This window comes from Lissotriton helveticus, chromosome 12 (genome assembly GCF_964261635.1).
Source record: "Lissotriton helveticus chromosome 12, aLisHel1.1, whole genome shotgun sequence".
Taxonomy (NCBI): Eukaryota; Metazoa; Chordata; class Amphibia; order Caudata; family Salamandridae; genus Lissotriton; species Lissotriton helveticus.
Window position 1 is genome coordinate 377,727,419 of NC_136073.1, and position 19,787 is coordinate 377,747,205.

The 19,787-nt window shown below is 48.1% G+C and overlaps 1 protein-coding gene across 2 annotated transcripts in view; it reads left to right on the top strand.

Moving 5' to 3' along the window:
- GPATCH1 (G-patch domain containing 1) overlaps positions 1 to 19,787 on the top strand; it is a 282,152-nt gene that overhangs the window by 255,970 nt on the left and 6,395 nt on the right. Inside the window, exon 19 of one of the 2 annotated variants that reach the window (XM_078668539.1) lies at positions 15,655 to 15,803. In XM_078668539.1, the coding sequence (XP_078524665.1) occupies positions 15,655 to 15,803 (149 nt within the window). Of the gene's footprint in view, positions 1 to 15,654; positions 15,808 to 19,787 lie in introns of those variants that run through there. The other variant, XM_078668540.1, reaches the window with a different exon arrangement.

Sequence of the window (19,787 nt, forward strand, 5' to 3'; positions counted from 1 at the left end):
CTGCAGCCTCAAACCGAAAGGTCCCCCCAACCGCGACCAGGAGCTAGTAAGATCTGACCCTAAAAGGCACCCCCGCCCCACAGCCTCGGGTGGCCCAACCGACAGTGCCTAACCACCCCCAACATCCCAACTTACCTTTCCAAGAGGTGGTCGCACCCAGAAGACCTTCGTCCCCGAGCCTGCAGTGCTTTTGCAAACCGGAGACTCCCCATTGAAAGCTATAGGGCACCCAACGCCAAACCAGCACTCTGCACCCAGCCGCCCCAGTGCCTCTGAGGGTGCATCTTTTGTGCTGGCCTAAACCCCCATTTGCCCTGAGCTTAAATCCGTGAGCTTTGCTCCCACAACCCAGTGGCCTGCTCGTCAGCAGCTACCAACCTGAGGCCCTCTATCCCTCATTGGATAACATTGGGCCTCAGCACTCTCCCCCAAGCCACCCTAGTGCCGCTGAGGGTGTAACAAGAGTGCATCCTTGACCCTGGGGGACCCCAGAGTCTAACCCCAGAATACCAATTCCCACAACAAAGTATTTACCTTTGAACCGATAAAATATTGACTGTTTTTAAATAAAAAGATTTTAAGTGTGGAGTTGGAAAATCTAAGATATCCTTTAAAACTGTAACTAACTGACCAAAACGCTTTTACTTACCTGTTTACACAAAATGTGCCAGTGCAGTATCCAGGTATACTGCACTGTGTAAGAAAAGTAATCTAAAAGTAACTTACATGATATTCTACTAAAAATCCTATACAAAGTATATGTAGTGTATTCTGAAAAGCATTGCATTATCAGTAACACTACTGTAATCAAATCAAAGTACATTTACAATTGCAATTCAAACTGTTTACAAACTGTATATTACTGTAAAGTATTTATCACTTACCTGTGCCAGGCTTGCTTGGTTCTAGGGAATAAAATAACTAAAAGAATATTTTTTTATACAAAAACAATTGGCCTGAAGTTCAGTCTTTGAGTGTGTGCAACAAATGCTTACCACTGTCCTCTGATAAAGTCTTACTGCCACACTACCACAAATAGAGAGTGCTATCTACTTTACCTCTGCATACCTTTTGGGTTACACTGGACTCTGTGCACACTATACCTCACTTTCGTATAGTATATACAGAGCCCACTTTCTACAATACCTGCCTAGCATCACAGAAGCCCAGCCGGCCAGGCCACTGCCATATCTTGGGTCCGCACCAGGAGTGCTAAGGTAGTCCAAGGGACCCAGGATGTCATTGAAATCACTCCCCATAATTAGCCTGCCGGCTTGGAGAGATAAAACCACATCCCTGAGTGGAGTGGAGGTGGCAAGCTGCGGGGGACATATATGCTTGGGAGATTATACAGGGAGCCCTCCACCAACACTAATCTCCCCAAGATGTCACGGGTCACACAGACACCCACATCAGCTAGGTGCTATGAAGGAGAAATACCACTTCCCTAGTACCACGGCCAAATTCAAAGAGATGAACTCTGGAGTACCCATACCTAGCCAGGAAGGAGCATTAGTAAACAATTCTAACTCAGCACCAAACTTTCCCTCTTTTGAGCCTCACATCTGTTTTCGTTGAACCTCTAAATCATCTTAACTGGAACCAGTGTTTATCATTTAATGCTTGTGAGTGCATGCTTGTAAGTGGTATTTGTATAATGCGAACCTAGAAGAAAGGATAGCACTATGTTCGAGGCATGTGGGCTGCTGAATTCACATCTTGTGCATAGATCGCCGCCTAGTGTTGGGTCCGGATGATTGCACATTGTTGTCCTGGAAGAGTCTTCGAAGTATCACGAGATAGGTGGCTCCTCCACTGGACTACAGTGCGCATGGGCATCCTCTCCATCCTCAGATTGTTTTTTTCCGCCATTGGGTTCGGATGTACTTTTCTTTGCTCAAGTTTGGAAACTTTTCTACAAGGCCAAAAGGCCTTCGGGGTCGTTGGTATTGTTATTTCGATCGGTGCCGAGTTCTTGTTCCCGGTATTTTGAAGCAAGACGTCGAAGAGAGCCGCGTGGCCTTTTCGACACCAGAGGCCCGATCGTCGATGGAACGGAGCCCGTTCAAATGATGTCGCCTTTGTAACTCTAAATACCCGCACATCGATGTACACCCGGTGTGCAACAAGTGCTTATCACCAGACCACAACGAGGACAACTGTCTCGCTTGTGCTCGGTTCCGGTCAAAGAAGACGCTTAGGCTCCGACGTGCCGCAAGACAGACTATGACGAAGCCAGCGCCCGACCCGGTGAATATCTTCGACGAAGACGACAATGAGGTTGTCGAGACTGAGGATCCAGAGCAGCCGTCGGATCCAGGTTCGGAGCACGACTCCAACTACTACGAAGACGACGATGAACACGTCGATGAAGGTGAAAACGTCGACGAGGTAAGGGACGACGTGTCCCCCATCGGAGCCGTCGATGACGACTCGAGTGATGAACCAGGCCCAGCAGTGGGTACTGGGCCCAAACAAGACACTCAGAAACTTTCAAAGGCTCAGGTCGAGGCATCGCCAAAAGGCCTTAGCCAAGATCATGTCAAACATTCTATAGCCCCGCGTCTCGGCCCGGCTAAGAATATATCACACGAGCCATCGGCCGCCCTACAGAAAGCGAAACCGAAAGCTATCGAGTCAAAATCGAAACCAAAACTGCTAAAGACAGCCTTCGGATCGAAGAATGCGAACACATCGGATTCGACGTCGACAAAAAGTGTCGACGACCCTGCGGGGTCCACCACAAAGGGTGTCGAGTCGAAGATTGGTGCGCTAAAGTCCATCGCTAAAGCCAAGAACGTCGAACCGACGAGGTCGGCGTCAACAGACAGCGACACAAACAAAGGACTCGAGTCTAGGACGGTCCTCGAACCGAGGCGCCGAGTCGAAAACCAACAGATCGTCAAAGCCCTCGAGCCAAAATCCAAAGGAGCCTCGAAGGAGCAAGTCGACTCAAAGAAAAGGAGCGCGCCTCCGACGCAACAAGTACCAAAGTCGACGCAAGGCCAGAAGCACGACAACAGGGCGAAGTCCGTCGGCCCAATCTCAACGCCGGCCCCAAAGCCGCCGATAAAATTCGGACTGCCCCCGACAGCGCAGCCTAAATCGGTTGATCCGAAAACAGGGATCGAATCACCCAGAACTGAGTCACTTGGACAAAGGAGTCATCCTCTAGAAGAGGACGTTCTGTACCAGGAGACCTCCTATGATGATCAGTCAAAGCTCCATATCGACGCCGACACCGGCAGACTTTCTGTTTATCAAAGAAAGATCATGTCTGCAAATCCTCTGGAATCATATAAAATTCCACTAAAAATGAAAAGGGATTCTTCAACATCGCCTGTCCATTTCGAAACGGTGAGGTACCATGGCCAGGACACTTCTGCATACTCACCCACACGCTCTAATGATGATATGGGGTATGACTATGATGAACAATATACTTACCCTGCGGACAATGATCAAGATGACCAGACTCAAGCCTGGATAGACCCTGTTGACCAGGGGGAGTCACAAACTATCCCTGATACTCCTTCTTATCCTGTAAAAACTTCGCCAACAAAGGATACAACGGCGTTTAACGCATTAATAGAGAGGGCAGCACATAATCATGATGTGGACATGCATGCTGACCCAATTCAGGAGGATTTCTTGTTTGACACTTTCTCCACTTCAGAAAAATCAGTTAAAACATTGCCAATGTTAAAGGGTGTCCTCAAACACGCAGGAGACATTTTTAAGGAAACCACAAGAGCAAGGGTTGTTAACCCCAGAATTGAAAGAAAATACAGACCGGCGCCTGTGGACCCTACATACATTAAGGGACAGCTGCCGTTGGACTCTTTGGTGGTCTCTAATGCTCGTAAACGTGCCAACTCCCAAACTACTGGTGATGCTCCTCCTCCAGACAAAGAGTCTAAAGTATTAGAAGCTTCTGGGAAAAGGGTGGCTGCTCAAGCAGCTAACATCTGGAGAATTTCCAACACACAAGCCCTATTAACCAGATACGATAGGGCACATTATGACACATTAGAGCAACTGCTACAACATTTGCCTGATGCCTACAAGGAAGGAGCAGAAACACTCATACAAGAGGGGAAACTAATATCCAACGCTTCCATTAAATGTGCGTTGGACATGGCAGACACTGCAGCCAGGGCCATCAACACAAGTGTTATGCTCAGAGTTCAAACCAGAGATTCAAACCACATTGCTAAATCAGCCTGTAAACCCTGATTTTTTTATTTGGTCCTGATGTGGACACAATCTTAGAGAAGATTAAAAAAGACACAGAGACAGCCAAATCTATGGGGGCCTTGCAGTCACAGCAATTCAGAGGAGGTTCCTTTCGTCGCTCCAATAACAGAGGAGCTACAAGAGGCCAGGCATCCCAGCAAACTCAATACAAACAAGCATTTACAATGCAATGGTTTCGCCTTTGGAAAAGTTAGACCTATTGGCATTGTAAATTACAAAATTTGTATTTATGTGTTGGTTTTGAAAACAGATAAATAAATGGCATTGTCATTTACATTGCCATTAGCTTAATCTCTGCAGTCACTCTGTAGTCCCTAGCCCTCCATAGCACTCCCTAGTCACTCTGCACTCCCTAGCCCTCCCTAGTCACTCTGCACTCCCTAGCACTCTGCACTCCCTAGTCACTCTGCACTCCCTAGTCACTCTGCACTGCCTAGTCACTCTGCACTCCCCAGTCACTCTGCACTCCCTAGTCACTCTGCACTCCCTAGTCACTCTGCACTCCCTAGCACTCCCTAGTCACTCTGCACTCCCTAGCACTCTGCACTCCCTAGCACTCCCTAGTCACTCTGCACCCCCTAGCACTCCCTAGTACTCTGCACTCCCTAGCACTCTGCACTCCCTAGTCACTCTGCACTCCCTAGTCACTCTGCACTCCCTAGCACTCCCTAGTCACTCTGCACTCCCTAGTCACTCTGCACTCCCTAGTCACTCTGCACTCCCTAGTCACTCTGCACTCCCTAGTCACTCTGCACTCCCTAGTCACTCTGCACTCCCTAGCACTCCCTAGTCACTCTGCACTCCCTAGTCACTCTGCACTCCCTAGCACTCCCTAGTCACTCTGCACTCCCTAGCACTCCCTAGTCACTCTGCACTCCCTAGCACTCTGCACTCCCTAGCACTCTGCACTCCCTAGCACTCTGCACTCCCTAGTCACTCTGCACTCCCTAGTCACTCTGCACTCCCTAGCACTCCCTAGTACTCTGCACTCCCTAGCACTCTGCACTCCCTAGCACTCCCTAGTCACTCTGCACTCCCTAGCACTCTGCACTCCCTAGCACTCCCTAGCACTCTGTACTCCCTAGTCACTCTGCACTCCCTAGCACTCCCTAGTCACTCTGCACTCCCTAGTCACTCTGCACTCCCTAGTCACTCCCTAGCACTCTGCACTCCCTAGTCACTCCCTAGCACTCTGCACTCCCTAGCACTCCCTAGTCACTCTGCACTCCCTAGTCACTCTGCACTCCCTAGCACTCCCTAGCACTCTGCACTCCCTAGCACTCTGCACTCCCTAGCACTCCCTAGTCACTCTGCACTCTCTAGCACTCCCTAGTCACTCTGCACTCCCTAGCACTCCCTAGTCACTCTGCACTCCCTAGTAACTCTGCACTCCCTAGTAACTCTGCACTCCCTAGTAACTCTGCACTCCCTAGTCACTCTGCAGTCACTTTGCAGTCACTCTGCACTCCCTAGCACTCCCTAGTCACTCTGCACTCCCTAGCACTCCCTAGTCACTCTGCACTCCCTAGCACTCCCTAGTCACTCTGCACTCCCTAGCACTCCCTAGTCACTCTGCACTCCCTAGTCACTCTGCACTCCCTAGTCACTCTGCACTCCCTAGTCACTCTGCACTCCCTAGCACTCTGCACTCCCTAGCACTCTGCACTCCCTAGCACTCTGCACTCCTTAGCACTCTGCACTCCCTAGCACTCTGCACTCCCTAGCACTCTGCACTCCCTAGCACTCTGCACTCCCTAGCACTCTGCACTCCCTAGCACTCTGCACTCCCTAGCACTCTGCACTCCCTAGCACTCTGCACTCCCTAGCACTCTGCACTCCCTAGCACTCTGCACTCCCTAGCACTCTGCACTCCCTAGCACTCTGCACTCCCTAGTAACTCTGCACTCCCTAGTAACTCTGCACTCCCTAGTAACTCTGCACTCCCTAGTCACTCTGCAGTCACTTTGCAGTCACTCTGCACTCCCTAGTCACTCTGCAGTCACTCTGCACTCCCTAGCACTCTGCAGTCACTCTGCACTCCCTAGCACTCTGCAGTCACTCACCTTCTGTACCACCTCGGGAGACAGACATCTTCGCATGTGGGAAAATCAGTTCTACCACATCACTTCCTTGGATATAGGATTAAAGGAGGTGCCCCACTATACGGTACTGGGCCTGATGGCTCATCACAGGGTATTCTAGACTGCTCGACAGGAAGTGAAACAGACAGACATGGGCTTCAACTGGTCACCCAGTACGTTCCTTTTACTCGGGCTCCACGTTGCATGTAGCCGCCGTGGTAAAGTGATATCATGTTGAAGATAATCCCCTTTGTGTTACTAATCCTGAAAAGCTTCAGTGTGGAAACAGGGATTATCTAGGATGGAAAAAACAGGAGAATGAAGAGATATCCTCATTGAGACTTGGCTGCAGGGAGGTCTAAAGACACCGGATAGTGCCTTTGAATGAAAGAATGCTTAAAATGCCACAGAGGACTGATACAACCTCAGACGAATAGTATAGCAGTGATTGTTTATAAAATAAAATGCAAATTTAAGCAATATGCCCGAATCTTAGGTTATTGATTCAGTAATTAATAGGGTTGGGCAAATAAAGTGGAATTAAGTATATTGTGCTTTTTGTCAAAAAGATGGTGATAATCTTGTGTTTTTTGGAAATGGTGTCCTTGTGAGCGTGCAGACTACCTCATAGTCTGTGATACCAATTCATTCATTAAATTGCAGTTTTCTAAACATGGACAGCTCCCAATGGGTGGCGGAGGACTGTGCACAGGGCAGCTTTGACACTGCGGGCAAAGGGCCCACAGCACCTATATTGCAGCAACCCAGAAGAAACAAAGTCAGACCGAGCGAATCGATGAAGAGCGAATAGTGCCAAGAAGTCTCTGAGTGACACCAGTGGAAAGGACAGCAGAAAAGACAGCCTCCTGAAAGGCATAGACGCCACCTAAAGCGATGGAGTATGATCACAAATACCGGCCAAAAGTGCCAGAATGCAACCGGAACATTAGAAGGCCAAAAACACAGCACACATGTCGCAACAGACAACAATAGAAAATGAGGGCGCAATTCGAGCCTAGAAACAAGAAGTAGGGTCAGAAGAGGCTACCAGTGCTAGTAGCGCATACATTGGGGTCAACCGCGCAAACCACAGAATGAGAGGATAAGACCAGCTACATCAGGCCCTAACAATGCCATAACAAACCGAACATCAGTCATGGATAATGGTCCTTTCTGCCACTGCCCACAGGCACTCAGAAAGGAAGACACATGACATTACAGAAACATAAGTGAAGCCGGAAGCCGAACACCAGCGAACCAGAACAAACGACCCGATTGGGATCGGAAAGCATGTACCATAAAACACCACAGGCGCACCCAAGAAGCCATACCATGAAAATGCTGATATCTGAAACCATGGGAAGAGCGCTTAGATCCCCAAGGCAGGACCTAAGCACCAGTCCTGAAGGTGACGCTGAACCACAGACAAGCGCCTGCACCAATGAGTGAAAGATCCTGGCTGCTTGCAAGCGCTACACAAATACAATTGGACACCACTTCTGCAGGTGCCGTGCCACCCACGGGGTCCTCAACTTCTTGTCACTGCACTTGCCAAGCATAGTTTGGTACCTGTACTCCTGTAAAGCGTCCTGATGCCTCCGTCCATGCGCCTGCTATCATAGTTTGGTACCTGTACTCCTGTAAAGCGCTCTGTTGCCTCCGTCCATGCGCCTGCTATCATAGTTTGGTACCTGTACTCCTGTAAAGCGCTCTGTTGCCTCCGTCCATGCGCCTGCTATCATAGTTTGGTACCTGTACTCCTGTAAAGCGCTCTGTTGCCTCCGTCCATGCGCCTGCTATCATAGTTTGGTACCTGTACTCCTGTAAAGCGCTCTGTTGCCTCCGTCCATGCGCCTGCTATCATAGTTTGGCACCTGTACTCCCGTAAAGCGCTCTGTTGCCTCCGTCCATGTGCCTGTTATCATAGTTTGGTGCCTGTACTCCTGTAAAGCGCTCTGATGCTTCCGTCCATGTGCCTGTTATAATTGTTTGGTACCTGTACTCCTGTAAAGCACCCTGATGCCTCCGGGCCATGCGCCTGCTATCATAGTTTGGTACCTGTACTCCTGTAAAGCGCTCTGTTGCCTCCGTCCATGTGCCTGCTGCAGGTAAGAGACGGCGCCGCCAGTCCCCGCGTCCCCTCTGCGCGCTGTGTGATCTTGTGACACCTTGAAGTTATTGCTGCCTCTTGCGCTACGTGCAGTGCCAAGCATACCCTGTGTACAAGCACGTGTGCAAGGGGGTGGGGGGAGGGCTGCAGGTGAGAACTAATCTGTGGGTACAGCAACAAAGTGCTCATACCTCCAAAGTGCTCGTATTTCAACTTTTCACCGCTGTGATCAAGTTCACTTCCCATTAGACGTCGGGTCTAAACTTCATTTTCTCTTGAAATTGTTATAATTGATGTAGGTGTCGAGTCCCGTATGTAAAGGTGTATATTTGTACTGGACACGTGGGGTGAACGGGGGACCCTCCAGCCGAGGGGGGGGGGGTTATTTGCATCTATGATGTTAGAATTCGGGAAGGGGTAACTGGTGTTAAAGTGCATAGATTCCGACTGCAGCATGTTGTCAGCGTTGAAGGCACTTGATATTAAATGTCTGGGCGATATGGAGCACACACCTTGTAGTTAAATATAAACTATGTTTGTTTTTAATGAAATGTGGAGCGAATATTTGTTGAAATACCGGACATCGCAACGTTTCAGTTTTGGGAGGGGGTAAAAAGGAAAGCGTTTTTACGAAATGTCTGCTGACTGGAGGTAAAAGGGTCTGGGTGTGTGTTGCATAGCGCCTAATCCTGGTGTACAGGCTGTGTTTAAAAGATTATGTTGGTGAACACACGAGCAGCGGTGCAGGGAAATAAGTGAATTGCACAGGATCACAGTGTTTTTAAAAAAAAAAAAATCAGCTTCAAACTCCAGTCTTCTCCAATTCACAAGCAGTGATGGGGTCTGCGGACCACCTCTTCTCGACGTGTGCGGTCTTTGTGGGTGGGAAGAAGTGTTGTGCGGGGGGAGAGTTTTGTGTCCCCTGCATAGGTTGTGACTTCATATCTCCCAAGGAGATGCAGGAGCGAAAAGCAACAGCAAAGTGGTCACCAGGGGGTCATTCCTTCTCCCCAGCAACTAGGAACACCTCCAGCCGGAGGGAGTCACCGCGCACCCATACTAGTGAGAAGAAACATGAGGAGGACATTTAGGCTGAGAACTTGTAGTTGGAAGACGAACGCAGGGATAAGCGCAGTTCACCAAGCTATCTCTACCATGGCACATTTTCCAGAGCAGAGCCGTAAAACAAACTCCGCGACCCGCGCTTCAGATAAAAACCCGAACATTGTTTTAGTGATCCAGTGTTTCTGTCCAATAACACATATCTCTCCCGGCTTCTTTACTCGCGCCACTCTGTGTGAAATGATATGGTTGGTGAAGGACTTATTATGGACCCGACTGGGCTTCTAAATTCTACTCGCCGACATCCTATAAACTGTACAATTTTGGCGTAGTAAAGCCCGTTCGCATGCTCATGGTCGTTGGGTCTTCCGACAGAGGGAGCAAGTTGGAAGCACGAAGAAATGCATACACATTAAGTTCAACAAAAGGATCGATTCTCAGAATTACCAATTCCGTAACCAGCACACCAACCAGTTAGTCCACATGCGCCTGATAAACATACTCGAGTTTCACTCTCAATTGCGATCGCGGTCTGATCCTGGAAGGAAGAAAGGCTGCGTCAGCCCTGCCAGGAGACGAGCATCCCACCTGAATGAATCGAGTCCAAAACGTTAAGTCAGAAAACACTGATCCACAGCCTCGGTCCTTCGCTCTCGCTCCACCGTCGAGGTGCCAGCTGAGCGCCGCTCGGTGTCTCGCGGTGCTGAAAGTGCCTCGCGTTACTTCTTCCGAGGACGACCGTCCACTCTTCTGCAACTCGCTCCCTCAGAGCCTCGCTAACCAGACACCGCATCTTCAGTCAGCCTAACAGAGACTCGGACCGACGCACGTGCGATGTCTTCGGACTACGCAACACGCTGGAACAAGTGCCTCACCTAGGACGTGCCGAGACTCAAAACACAAAGAAACAAGTCAGGTCCCGGGCCGGCCAGCCAATCACAGCGCGGCCCGGGGAATGACGTCACGGGGTGTCCCGGGCCGGCAGCCAATGACAGCGCGGCCCAGGACAAAGGGGCGGGGCTTAAAAAAAGCACCAGAAACGCCCCCGAATCGCGTTTTCGTGAGAAAGCGCGATTGACAGCCTCTGCCTCCCAATGGCTAGCCTCCATTTATGGAGCTAGCCAATTGGAAACAGAGGCTGTCCTAACCTCACTATTAAAAACAACAGATTTCGATCTGGGAGGGGCTTCGCCCCTCGCCAGGTTACGAAACCTAAAAAGGGAACACGCAAACCAACTATAATAAAACTAACAGAGGTGGATACCGTGGCAACAGCAGTAAAGGCAGAGGACGAGGGAATAACAACACCAGATCCTCCGCCAATACTAAACAGTGACGCCTTGTCGCTGTCCCCAGACCATGTAACACCAGTCGGGGGCAGATTACAACAGTTCCTGCCAGTCTGGGAAAGCATTACCACAGACAGGTGGGTGAGACAACTTATTCAGTAGGGTTATTGTCTAGAGCTAACATCCACTCCACCCAATATACCGCCAAAACACCGTCCTATGTCCGCAGAGCACATAGACTTATTGCAGCAAGAAGTTATCAGTATGCTGCAAAAAGGGGCCATAGAACTCGTCCCTATACAAGAACAGGGTACAGGGGTGTACTCTCTGTACTTCTTAATCCCCAAAAAGGACGGGTCTCTCAGGCCAATACTAGACCTCCGGCCCCTAAACCAATACATCTTGTCAGAACATTTTCACGTGCTCACTTTACAGCAAGTTCTTCCAATACTCAGTCAGGGAGACTTCCTCGCAACACTAGACCTAAAGGATGCTTATTTCCACATACCAATACATCCAGCACACAGGAGGTATCTCAGGTTTACCATCCAAAATCGGCACTACCAGTTCAAGGTATTGCCTTTCGGGGTGACAACAGCCCCCTGGGTGTTTACCAAAGGCCTAGCGACAGTGGCTGCGCACCTACGGCGAAACCATATTCACGTCTACCCCTATCTGGACGACTGGCTCATCCAAGCAAAGTCAGCCCAGCAATGTGCCAGCCACGTGTCCCGCACCATTCACCTCCTACACAGCCTCGGATTCTCACTAAACTACCCAAAGTCTCATCTTCAGCCCGCCCATGTACAACAGTACCTGGGAGCAACAATAGACACTCTGGCGGCAAAGGCGCAGCCAAACTCAGCAAGAATCAACAGCATTCTGTTACTCATTCAGAAATTCAGACCCCAACACTCGCTCACAGCACGGGTGTTTATGCAGTTGATAGGCATGATGGCCTCCTGCATCTTCGTAGTCCCTCACGCACGACTACACATGCGTCCGCTTCAGGAGTGCTTAGCACGGCAGTGGACCCAGGCTCAGGGACAATTGAAAGACCTAGTGTTGGTGACCGGTCGCGCATACAGCTCTCTGCATTGGTGGAACCCACAAAACCTTTGCAAGGGATGACCGTTCCAAGAGCCTGTACCACAAATAGTGCTAACGGCGGACGCATCTCTCCTAGGATGGGGAGCGCATGTCCTCCATTACACGGTGCAGGGACTCTGGACAACACAGCAGAAAAAGATGCACATCAACCTGCTGGAACTGATGGCAATCTTTCTGGCACTGAAGGCTTTCAAGGTACACTTGTGCAACAAAGTCGTGTTAATCCGGACGGACAACATGACTGCCATGTACTACATACAGAAGCAGAGGGCCACACACTCTCCACAGTTGTCCCATCTAGCGCAAAGCATGTGGAAGTGGGCCATTCAAAGGAACATCTTCCTCATGGCGGAACACCTCCCAGGCAGGGACAACCAGATGGCGGACCGGCTCAGCAGACACAGCCACCAAATGCACGAGTGGGAGATACATCCCTCAGTGCTACAACCGTACTTCCAGCGGTGGGGTCACACAGAAATAGACCTGTTCCCCACAAGGGAAAACGCAAAATGCCAAAGCTTCGCCGCCAGGTTTCCACATCCGCAGTCTCAGGGCAATGCGATATGGATGAACTGGTCAGGCAAGTTTGCGTACGCTTTTCCCCCAGCCCCGCTCATACCACTAGTGGCACGCAAACTGCGACAACACTCACTGACACTGATCCTAGTTGCTCCAACATGGGCGAGGCAACCATGGTACACCACGTTCCTAGAACTTTCCGTGGTTCCTCATCAAAGGCTGCGATTAACACCCAGTCTTTTAACACAGAGCCATGGCGACATTCAGCACCCAGATCCACAACAGTTGAACCTTGCGATCTGGCTCCTGAGGTCATAGAGTTTGGTTACCTAAACTTGCCTCCCGACTGTATCAATATTATCAAAGAGGCAAGGAGACCTACAACCAGAGCATGCTATGCGGCGAAGTGGAAACGATTTGTCATCTATTGTACCAATAATTACATAAATCCGCTAGATGCTTCTACTCAAAACATCATATGTTACCTCTTACATTTACACAGATGCAATCTGGCTTACAGTTCCATCCGTATACATTTAGCTGCGGTGGCAGCTTATCTTCAGAACAGGCAGCACCTTTCACTCTTCAGAGTACCTGCTATTAAAGCTTTCCTAGAGGGACTCAAACTCATCATTCCTCCAACACACCCACCTTCACCTGTCTGGAACCTCAATGTGGTTCTAACCAGACTAATGGGACCACCATTTGAACCTCTACACTCCTGTGAGATACAATTCCTAACGTGGAAAGTGGCTTTTCTAGTGGCGATCACGTCCCTCAGAAGAGTTAGTGAGCTGCAAGCCCTAACTATTCAGGAGCCATTCATACAGATTCACGCAAATAGGGTAGTGCTGCGAACTAACCCTAAATTTATGCCAAAGGTGGTGTCCCAGTTTCACATCAATCAAGCTATAGAACTGCCAGTATTCTTCCCTAATCCTGATTCCGTGGCAGAAAGAGCTCTACATACCCTAGACGTTAAAAGAGCTCTCCTGTACTATATAGACAGGACAAAACTTTTCAGAAAGACTAAGCAACTGTTGGTTGCCTTTTCACCACAGCACAAAGGCAACCCCATTTCCAAATCAGGTATAGCCAGATGGATTGTTAAGTGCATACAAATCTGTTATCAAAAAGCTAAACGCACATTAACAGTTCCCCCCAAGAGCGCATTCAACACGCAAGTTAGGGGCATCCATGGCTTTCCTAGGAAACATTCCTCTAGAAGACATATGTAAGGCAGCCACATGGACTACCATACATACATTTACCAAACACTACTGCGTAGATGTACACTCCAAACAGCAAGCAGCTGTAGGGCAGGCTGTACTCAAAACTCTTTTTCAAACTGCTGCAGTTGGCACGGGCAACCGCCGCTAGGAGGAGACTGCTATACATTCTATGCACAAGATGTGAATTCAGCAGCCCACATGCCTCGAACGGAATATGCTACTTACCAGTATGCATCTGTTCTTGGCATGTAGGGCTGCTGATATTCACATCGCCCTCCCTCCTCCCCGGTGCCCGTCGCAGTTGTTGCATTCAGAATTACTCTCTGGCATGGACATCACTTACTGTATCATACTCCATCCCTGCCACAATGGCGAAAAACAATCTGAGGATGGAGAGGATGCCCATGCGCACTGTAGTCCAGGGGAGGAGCCACCTATCTCGTGATACTTCGAAGACTCTTCCAGGACAACAATGTGCAATCATCCGAACCCAACACTAGGCGGCGATCTATGCACAAGATGTGAATATCAGCAGCCCTACATGCCAAGAACAGATGCATACTGGTAAGTAGCATATTCCTTGCTTGCCCTGAAATGGGCCTTGGTTGAGACCCACATATCTCTGCAATCTGTTATTAGTAGGGGTGGGCTTAACTTTCGTAATTCACTGTAGCAGATTACCTGAGAATTCCACAAAATTACTCTTAATTACGTAAGAAGAGTAATTCTGTGTTTTGCCCTATTTCTTGGAGAAGAAATGCCTTCACTTCTGCAAAATTGCATTTTGTGCTAAGAACAAGCGCTAAATGCAACAAAAACGAATAGCGGGCTCGCTCCTGCTAAATATGCCCTTGTGGTATGATTTTCCCTCAACTTACTCCGGGTATTTAGCGTTATTTTCTTAGCGCAAATTCCCCCCTTGTGTCCAAAAGAAGAATGAGAATACATTTTGCACTAAGAAATAGTGCTAAATGTGCTCTTGGGATAGAATTTTCCGCCAGCTTATTCTCAGCATTTAGTGTTATTTGCATGCCACAAAATAGACATGAGGATACATTTTGCGCTAAGAAATATCGCTAAATGCAGTAGACCACGAATAGTGAGTGGTCGCTCACTAAATATGCTCTCGCAGTAGGATTCCTCTGGAGTAATCACATAATTATCAGTGATTCTGTTTCAAAGCGTAATGTGGAATTACCAAAATGACTCTGATTACTCCAGCATAATTAAAATAACGCCTGGATCTAGTTATTAGATTTAACAGTATTTGATTCCTCATAATCGTTATGTTCCATCTTCCATACCTTCAAACTTTTTCAATCGAATACATGTCCTCATTTGAGTTCCAGGCTCATCCTCATTTGAACAACCGTTTAAAAAAAACGTTCTTTGTTAGCTTTTACGTAATATTACAAAAAAATGGGTATAGCCAGCATCGAAACAGGATTAGGCAATACATCAATCACGTATAAAGCTGCCTGTTAAGTAACAATCCCAAACGCTTAGCTCATTTGAAAAATTGAATAGCTGTTTGTAGGCAGAGTGGTGTAGGACTTAATTTAAAATGGTGGCAGGACTGAGTTGCCTTTTCTATGAAAGTTGTTCACAAGTGTTCAATGCTGGTATTGAATCTCTTTGAATATTGCCTTTATGCTGGTATGGTATGGGGCCCTGTCTCTACAAGGAAACACTGAGGCATTTCCACAATGTTCTCTTAAACACATCTTGAGGTCAACTTTAGTGTGAGATTTTTAACTACTTTGTGTTGTTTGAATTACTTTTATTTGTATGAATTGTACATGTGCAAACTTGGGTCAGCAAAACCTGTATTTTTAATAATGAACATTTAAATATGAATGGCATCTATGATTGTGTTGTTTTGGGTGAACAAAAGGGTAATTGTTGCAGAAATCTGCATTGCTTCAAATACCTAGTTTTATGTGACAAACATAGTTTAACTCCTGAATATTATTAACCACCTGTGTTATTTACAGAAAACAAAACATAAGAAGCATAAACATAAAAATAAGCAAAAAAAGAAAAAAACAGAAGAAAAAGGCAGTTCAGAGTCTGCAGACAGTAGTGACAATCAGAGTGACACAGAAAATTCTATTGAGATATCACCTCTTGAACTTCTGAAAAGGTGAGCGTTGAAATTCCCAAAGTTGTGTGGCTATACCTAGTGATCTGTGCTTGTTTTATGTGGTTCCTTTCCAGAACTGAGCTTGTTAATTGACAAAACTGGACACATGCTGAAGATGTAAATGGTTATTCTTAATGGCTACTGCTTCCTGCATGTTGCTTATCTTAGAATATCCCCAGGTGTCATACTACAACCATAACATTTTTGGTATTTTCAGATGGATGCAAGAAAGGCACCAGATTAGCTTTGTCTTGGGAGACTCATAAGCATCACTAAGAGAAGTGTCATTCCAGCTCCATGAGGCTCCTCCTGAATACCCATAATGTTGTTTCTTTTTCTCCATGGGTCACATACTCTTGGAACATGTGGTGCTTGCACACCTCAGGACTCTTTTTCCAATATATTAGTTTTATTTCCTTCTACTACCATGCTGCTCTGGAAGTCACTGAGCGAAACCACATAAAAGCGCCACCCTAGCGCACCAATGTCAATTCCTTTCTTTTTGCGCACTCAAACATGGATTCAGAGGTTCGCTCCCATCTTGGTTTGCCTTCTGACACTTCCAGAGAAATCCAGTGTGCAAGGGATGTCCCCCCATTTAAACTTCAAATCATGTTGCAACTGCAAAACAAGGATGTCAGTAAGGGACCCGCACAAGGTGTATCTTTGGTATTTGTGCTCGGGCACAAGTCATGCGAGGAGTGGGTCCTCGCACTCCTCGCATAACTTGGAGATCCAGGAACTAAAGCTGTGCACAAGTTATGGGTTTCGCGTTAGTCTCGCTCTGTCAAGTGTGCAGACCCGCTCTTGCTCTTGAGGCTGTTCTCATGAGAAATCGCCTTCATAGTTGAAGTCTTTGGTAAGTCGAAGTTAAAATAAAAATGCAAGAAGGCCAAGTGGGACTCAACCCCATCCAGCCACTCTCTGTCTAAAGAGAAAGCTTGAGGGTGTCACAAAGTCAATTGGTCTGCCTCCCAGGTTCCAGTTGCAAAACTGATCCCACAGTTGATCCCGAGGCACTCGAAATTTCCTGGTCCTTCGGTGTTGCCACAGCAAGTTGAGGTCTTCAGGTAGTCCTTGCTGCATATTTTTGGCACTTTCCCAGCTCCCTATGGTGTTCCTTTGGGCCCAAAGGATCTGCAGGGGCCCTTAATGGGATTGCCACCACCGGATCTGTCCTCCATGAAACCTGAATCCCTTGGACCCACCACGGTTCCTGCACTGCCTCAAATGCAGATTTTCACCATGGCTCCACGACCTACATGAGTCCCTCCTTTATCAACCAACACAGGTGCTGATGCTGGAGGACAGTCTGGTCCCAACTCTGATATCCTACCATTACCGAGGTCGGGCACTGAATCCATTACAGCGCACCTGGTCACCATACAACTTGAGTCTGATTCCATGCTTCCACTACCATGGAGGTATCCATAGAAGCTCCATTGCCTTCTTGGCTATGACTTGGAACAGAGCTTGCCGTGATGATAATGATGGAGATGGGAATCATTTACCCCCACATTTTGATAGTGACAGTTATTACAAGGACTTACAGGAGGCCAGCGGGCTTGATACTTCTCATGACATGGGGTTAACTTTGCCTTTTTGACCCCCAACAGAAGATAGTGCTTCCTTTGCTGTGATAATTTGATGGGCAGTGGCGGTCCTGGATATCAACTACTTTCTGTTTTAGTCAAGGCAAATGCCCTTACAGAAATTCTGCAACCTGGGTCTGCCTCACCTGAGACCTTGCTTCCATTCAGTGAAGCCTTTAGTGACACCTTAATAGGTAGATGGCCCAACCCCTGTTCTTCACCACTGAATAGGCAGGTGTCCAGACGCCATAGACCGGTGCCTGGCAGACTTGATTTTCTTACAAACCCTTCTACTCCAGAAAGTCTTGTGATCCAAGCTTCCACCGTCAAGGTGAACCCCAACACATTCTCCATCACATTCAACAGATGGGACCACCAAATTGTTCTGAATAGTTATGTCTTGCTGTTTCTTTGTGCCCAGCCTCGCCTCCCCCGCCACCAGAACAGCTCTCAGAGAAGCATCTGTCCATTCTAATGCAGGAGATGTGAGCTTTACTTTACAAAGGAAACATCAAGAGGGTTCTGGACTCGGAAATAGGGACGAGTTGTTACTCAGCATTTCCTGCTGCTGAAGGAGGATGGAGGACCTCGACGTAACTTATATTTTTACCCTTTGAATGCCTTTTTAAGGATGGATCAATTCATGCCCCATGCTCCCCTTCGGCCTCATCAGTACCTCTTGGTTGTCCAGAAAAGTGATGGCTATGGCCATCGCCCATCTTCGGAGGGCGGGAATACCAGTTTTCCTCTACCTTGAATGGCTGTTCAAAGAGGGCTCGCAACTGTCAATCGTAGACCACTTCCAGGTAACAGCGAACCTCTTAACATCTTCAGGGTTTACAATCAATGAGCCAAAGTCGCACCTCACTCCATTCACAGAGACCTCCTTTCATTGGAGCTGGCCTGCACACTGTACAGTTCAGGGTTTTCCATCCATTGCAGTGACTTGAGGACTTTGTGCTGTGATCTAGATGTTCTATTCTCAGTTCTGGATCTCGTTGAGAGCTTCTCTGAGGCTTTTTGGTCTTCTAGCCTACTATAAATTCCTTGTAGACCATATGTGGGATCTGCAATGGAATCCCAAGCTCCAGTGGGCCCCGTACCTAGGAAACCTATCAGATGTCATTCATATTTCAGAGGCGAATGCATGCGATCTGCAGGGGTGGCTGCTCGATCCCAGTGGATCAGCGGTAGACACCTCTCGATTCCCCACCCATAGCTGACGTCACTACTGGATTGGGATGGCCACCTGTGGGAGGTGGAGATCAGAGGACCCTGGTCTCTGGCGAAAACCCATCTCCATATCATTCTGTTGGAGTTGCAGGCAGTTTGTTTGGCATTGAAAGGGTTCCTGCCATCTATCAAAGGGAGGCTTGTGCAGGTTCTCACAGGCAACACCACCACGTGGTAATTCAACTGAAACAAGAGGGGCAGAGTGTGGTCCTCAGTGCTGTGCCATGAGGCCCTGCACCTCTGGAGTTTTGCTGGAACGTCGGGGACGAGCTAAACCACCGGGGTCTGACGGATTACGTATGACGTCTGCATCCCACGGTGGTGCAAAGCATCTTCCTGCAGTGGGGAAACACCCTGGCTAGATCTTTTTGCCATTGTTGGGAATGTGCACTGCCAAATGTCTTGCACATTGGAGTTCCAACTAAGAGAAAAATACATTCGGACTGTAATGGATCAAAAGACACTGGTATGCCTTCCCTTCCCACTAGCTTTCCTGCCCCAAGTTCTGAAAAAGAACAGGAATGATCAGACCCAAATCGTCCTAGTGGTTTTGGAGTGGACCAGGAGAGTGTGGGCTCCAGTGCTTTCGGACATGAGCAACTCCAATCAGACTGCCACTTCGGAAGGGTCTTCAGTTGCAACAGCCGGCCCGGGTAGTTTACTCGACCCTGCGCAATCTACACCACCACACGTGGAGATTGAGTGGTTGCAGTTAATTGCATTTGACCTGCCACCTAAAGTGGTGAATGTCATCTGTAGCCAGATATTCTTCCACAAAGTCCATTTACACTGAGCACTGGGACAAATTTGAGGCCTGGTGTGGAGTCTGCAAGGCATACCCTTTACTATCCAAACTTTAGAATTTTTTACTGTTTGATTTGTCTTTGGCCCAGCAACGCCTTTGCAGTGAGAACTATCGAACATTATTTTTCAGCCCTTTCAGCCTTTTTAGATTATTCTCAGTCCCACAGTTCTTATTTAAATCACCGGTTGTGGTTAAAGTTTTGATGCAGGTTTCCTCCCAAAATGTTTGTGATTCCACTGTGGGACCTTTACGTGGTCTTGACATTTTGCATGTGTATGCCCTTTAAGTTGAGGCATGGCTGGTTATTCCAATGTATGACTCTAAAGGCTGTCTTCCACTTTGAGATCAGCTCGT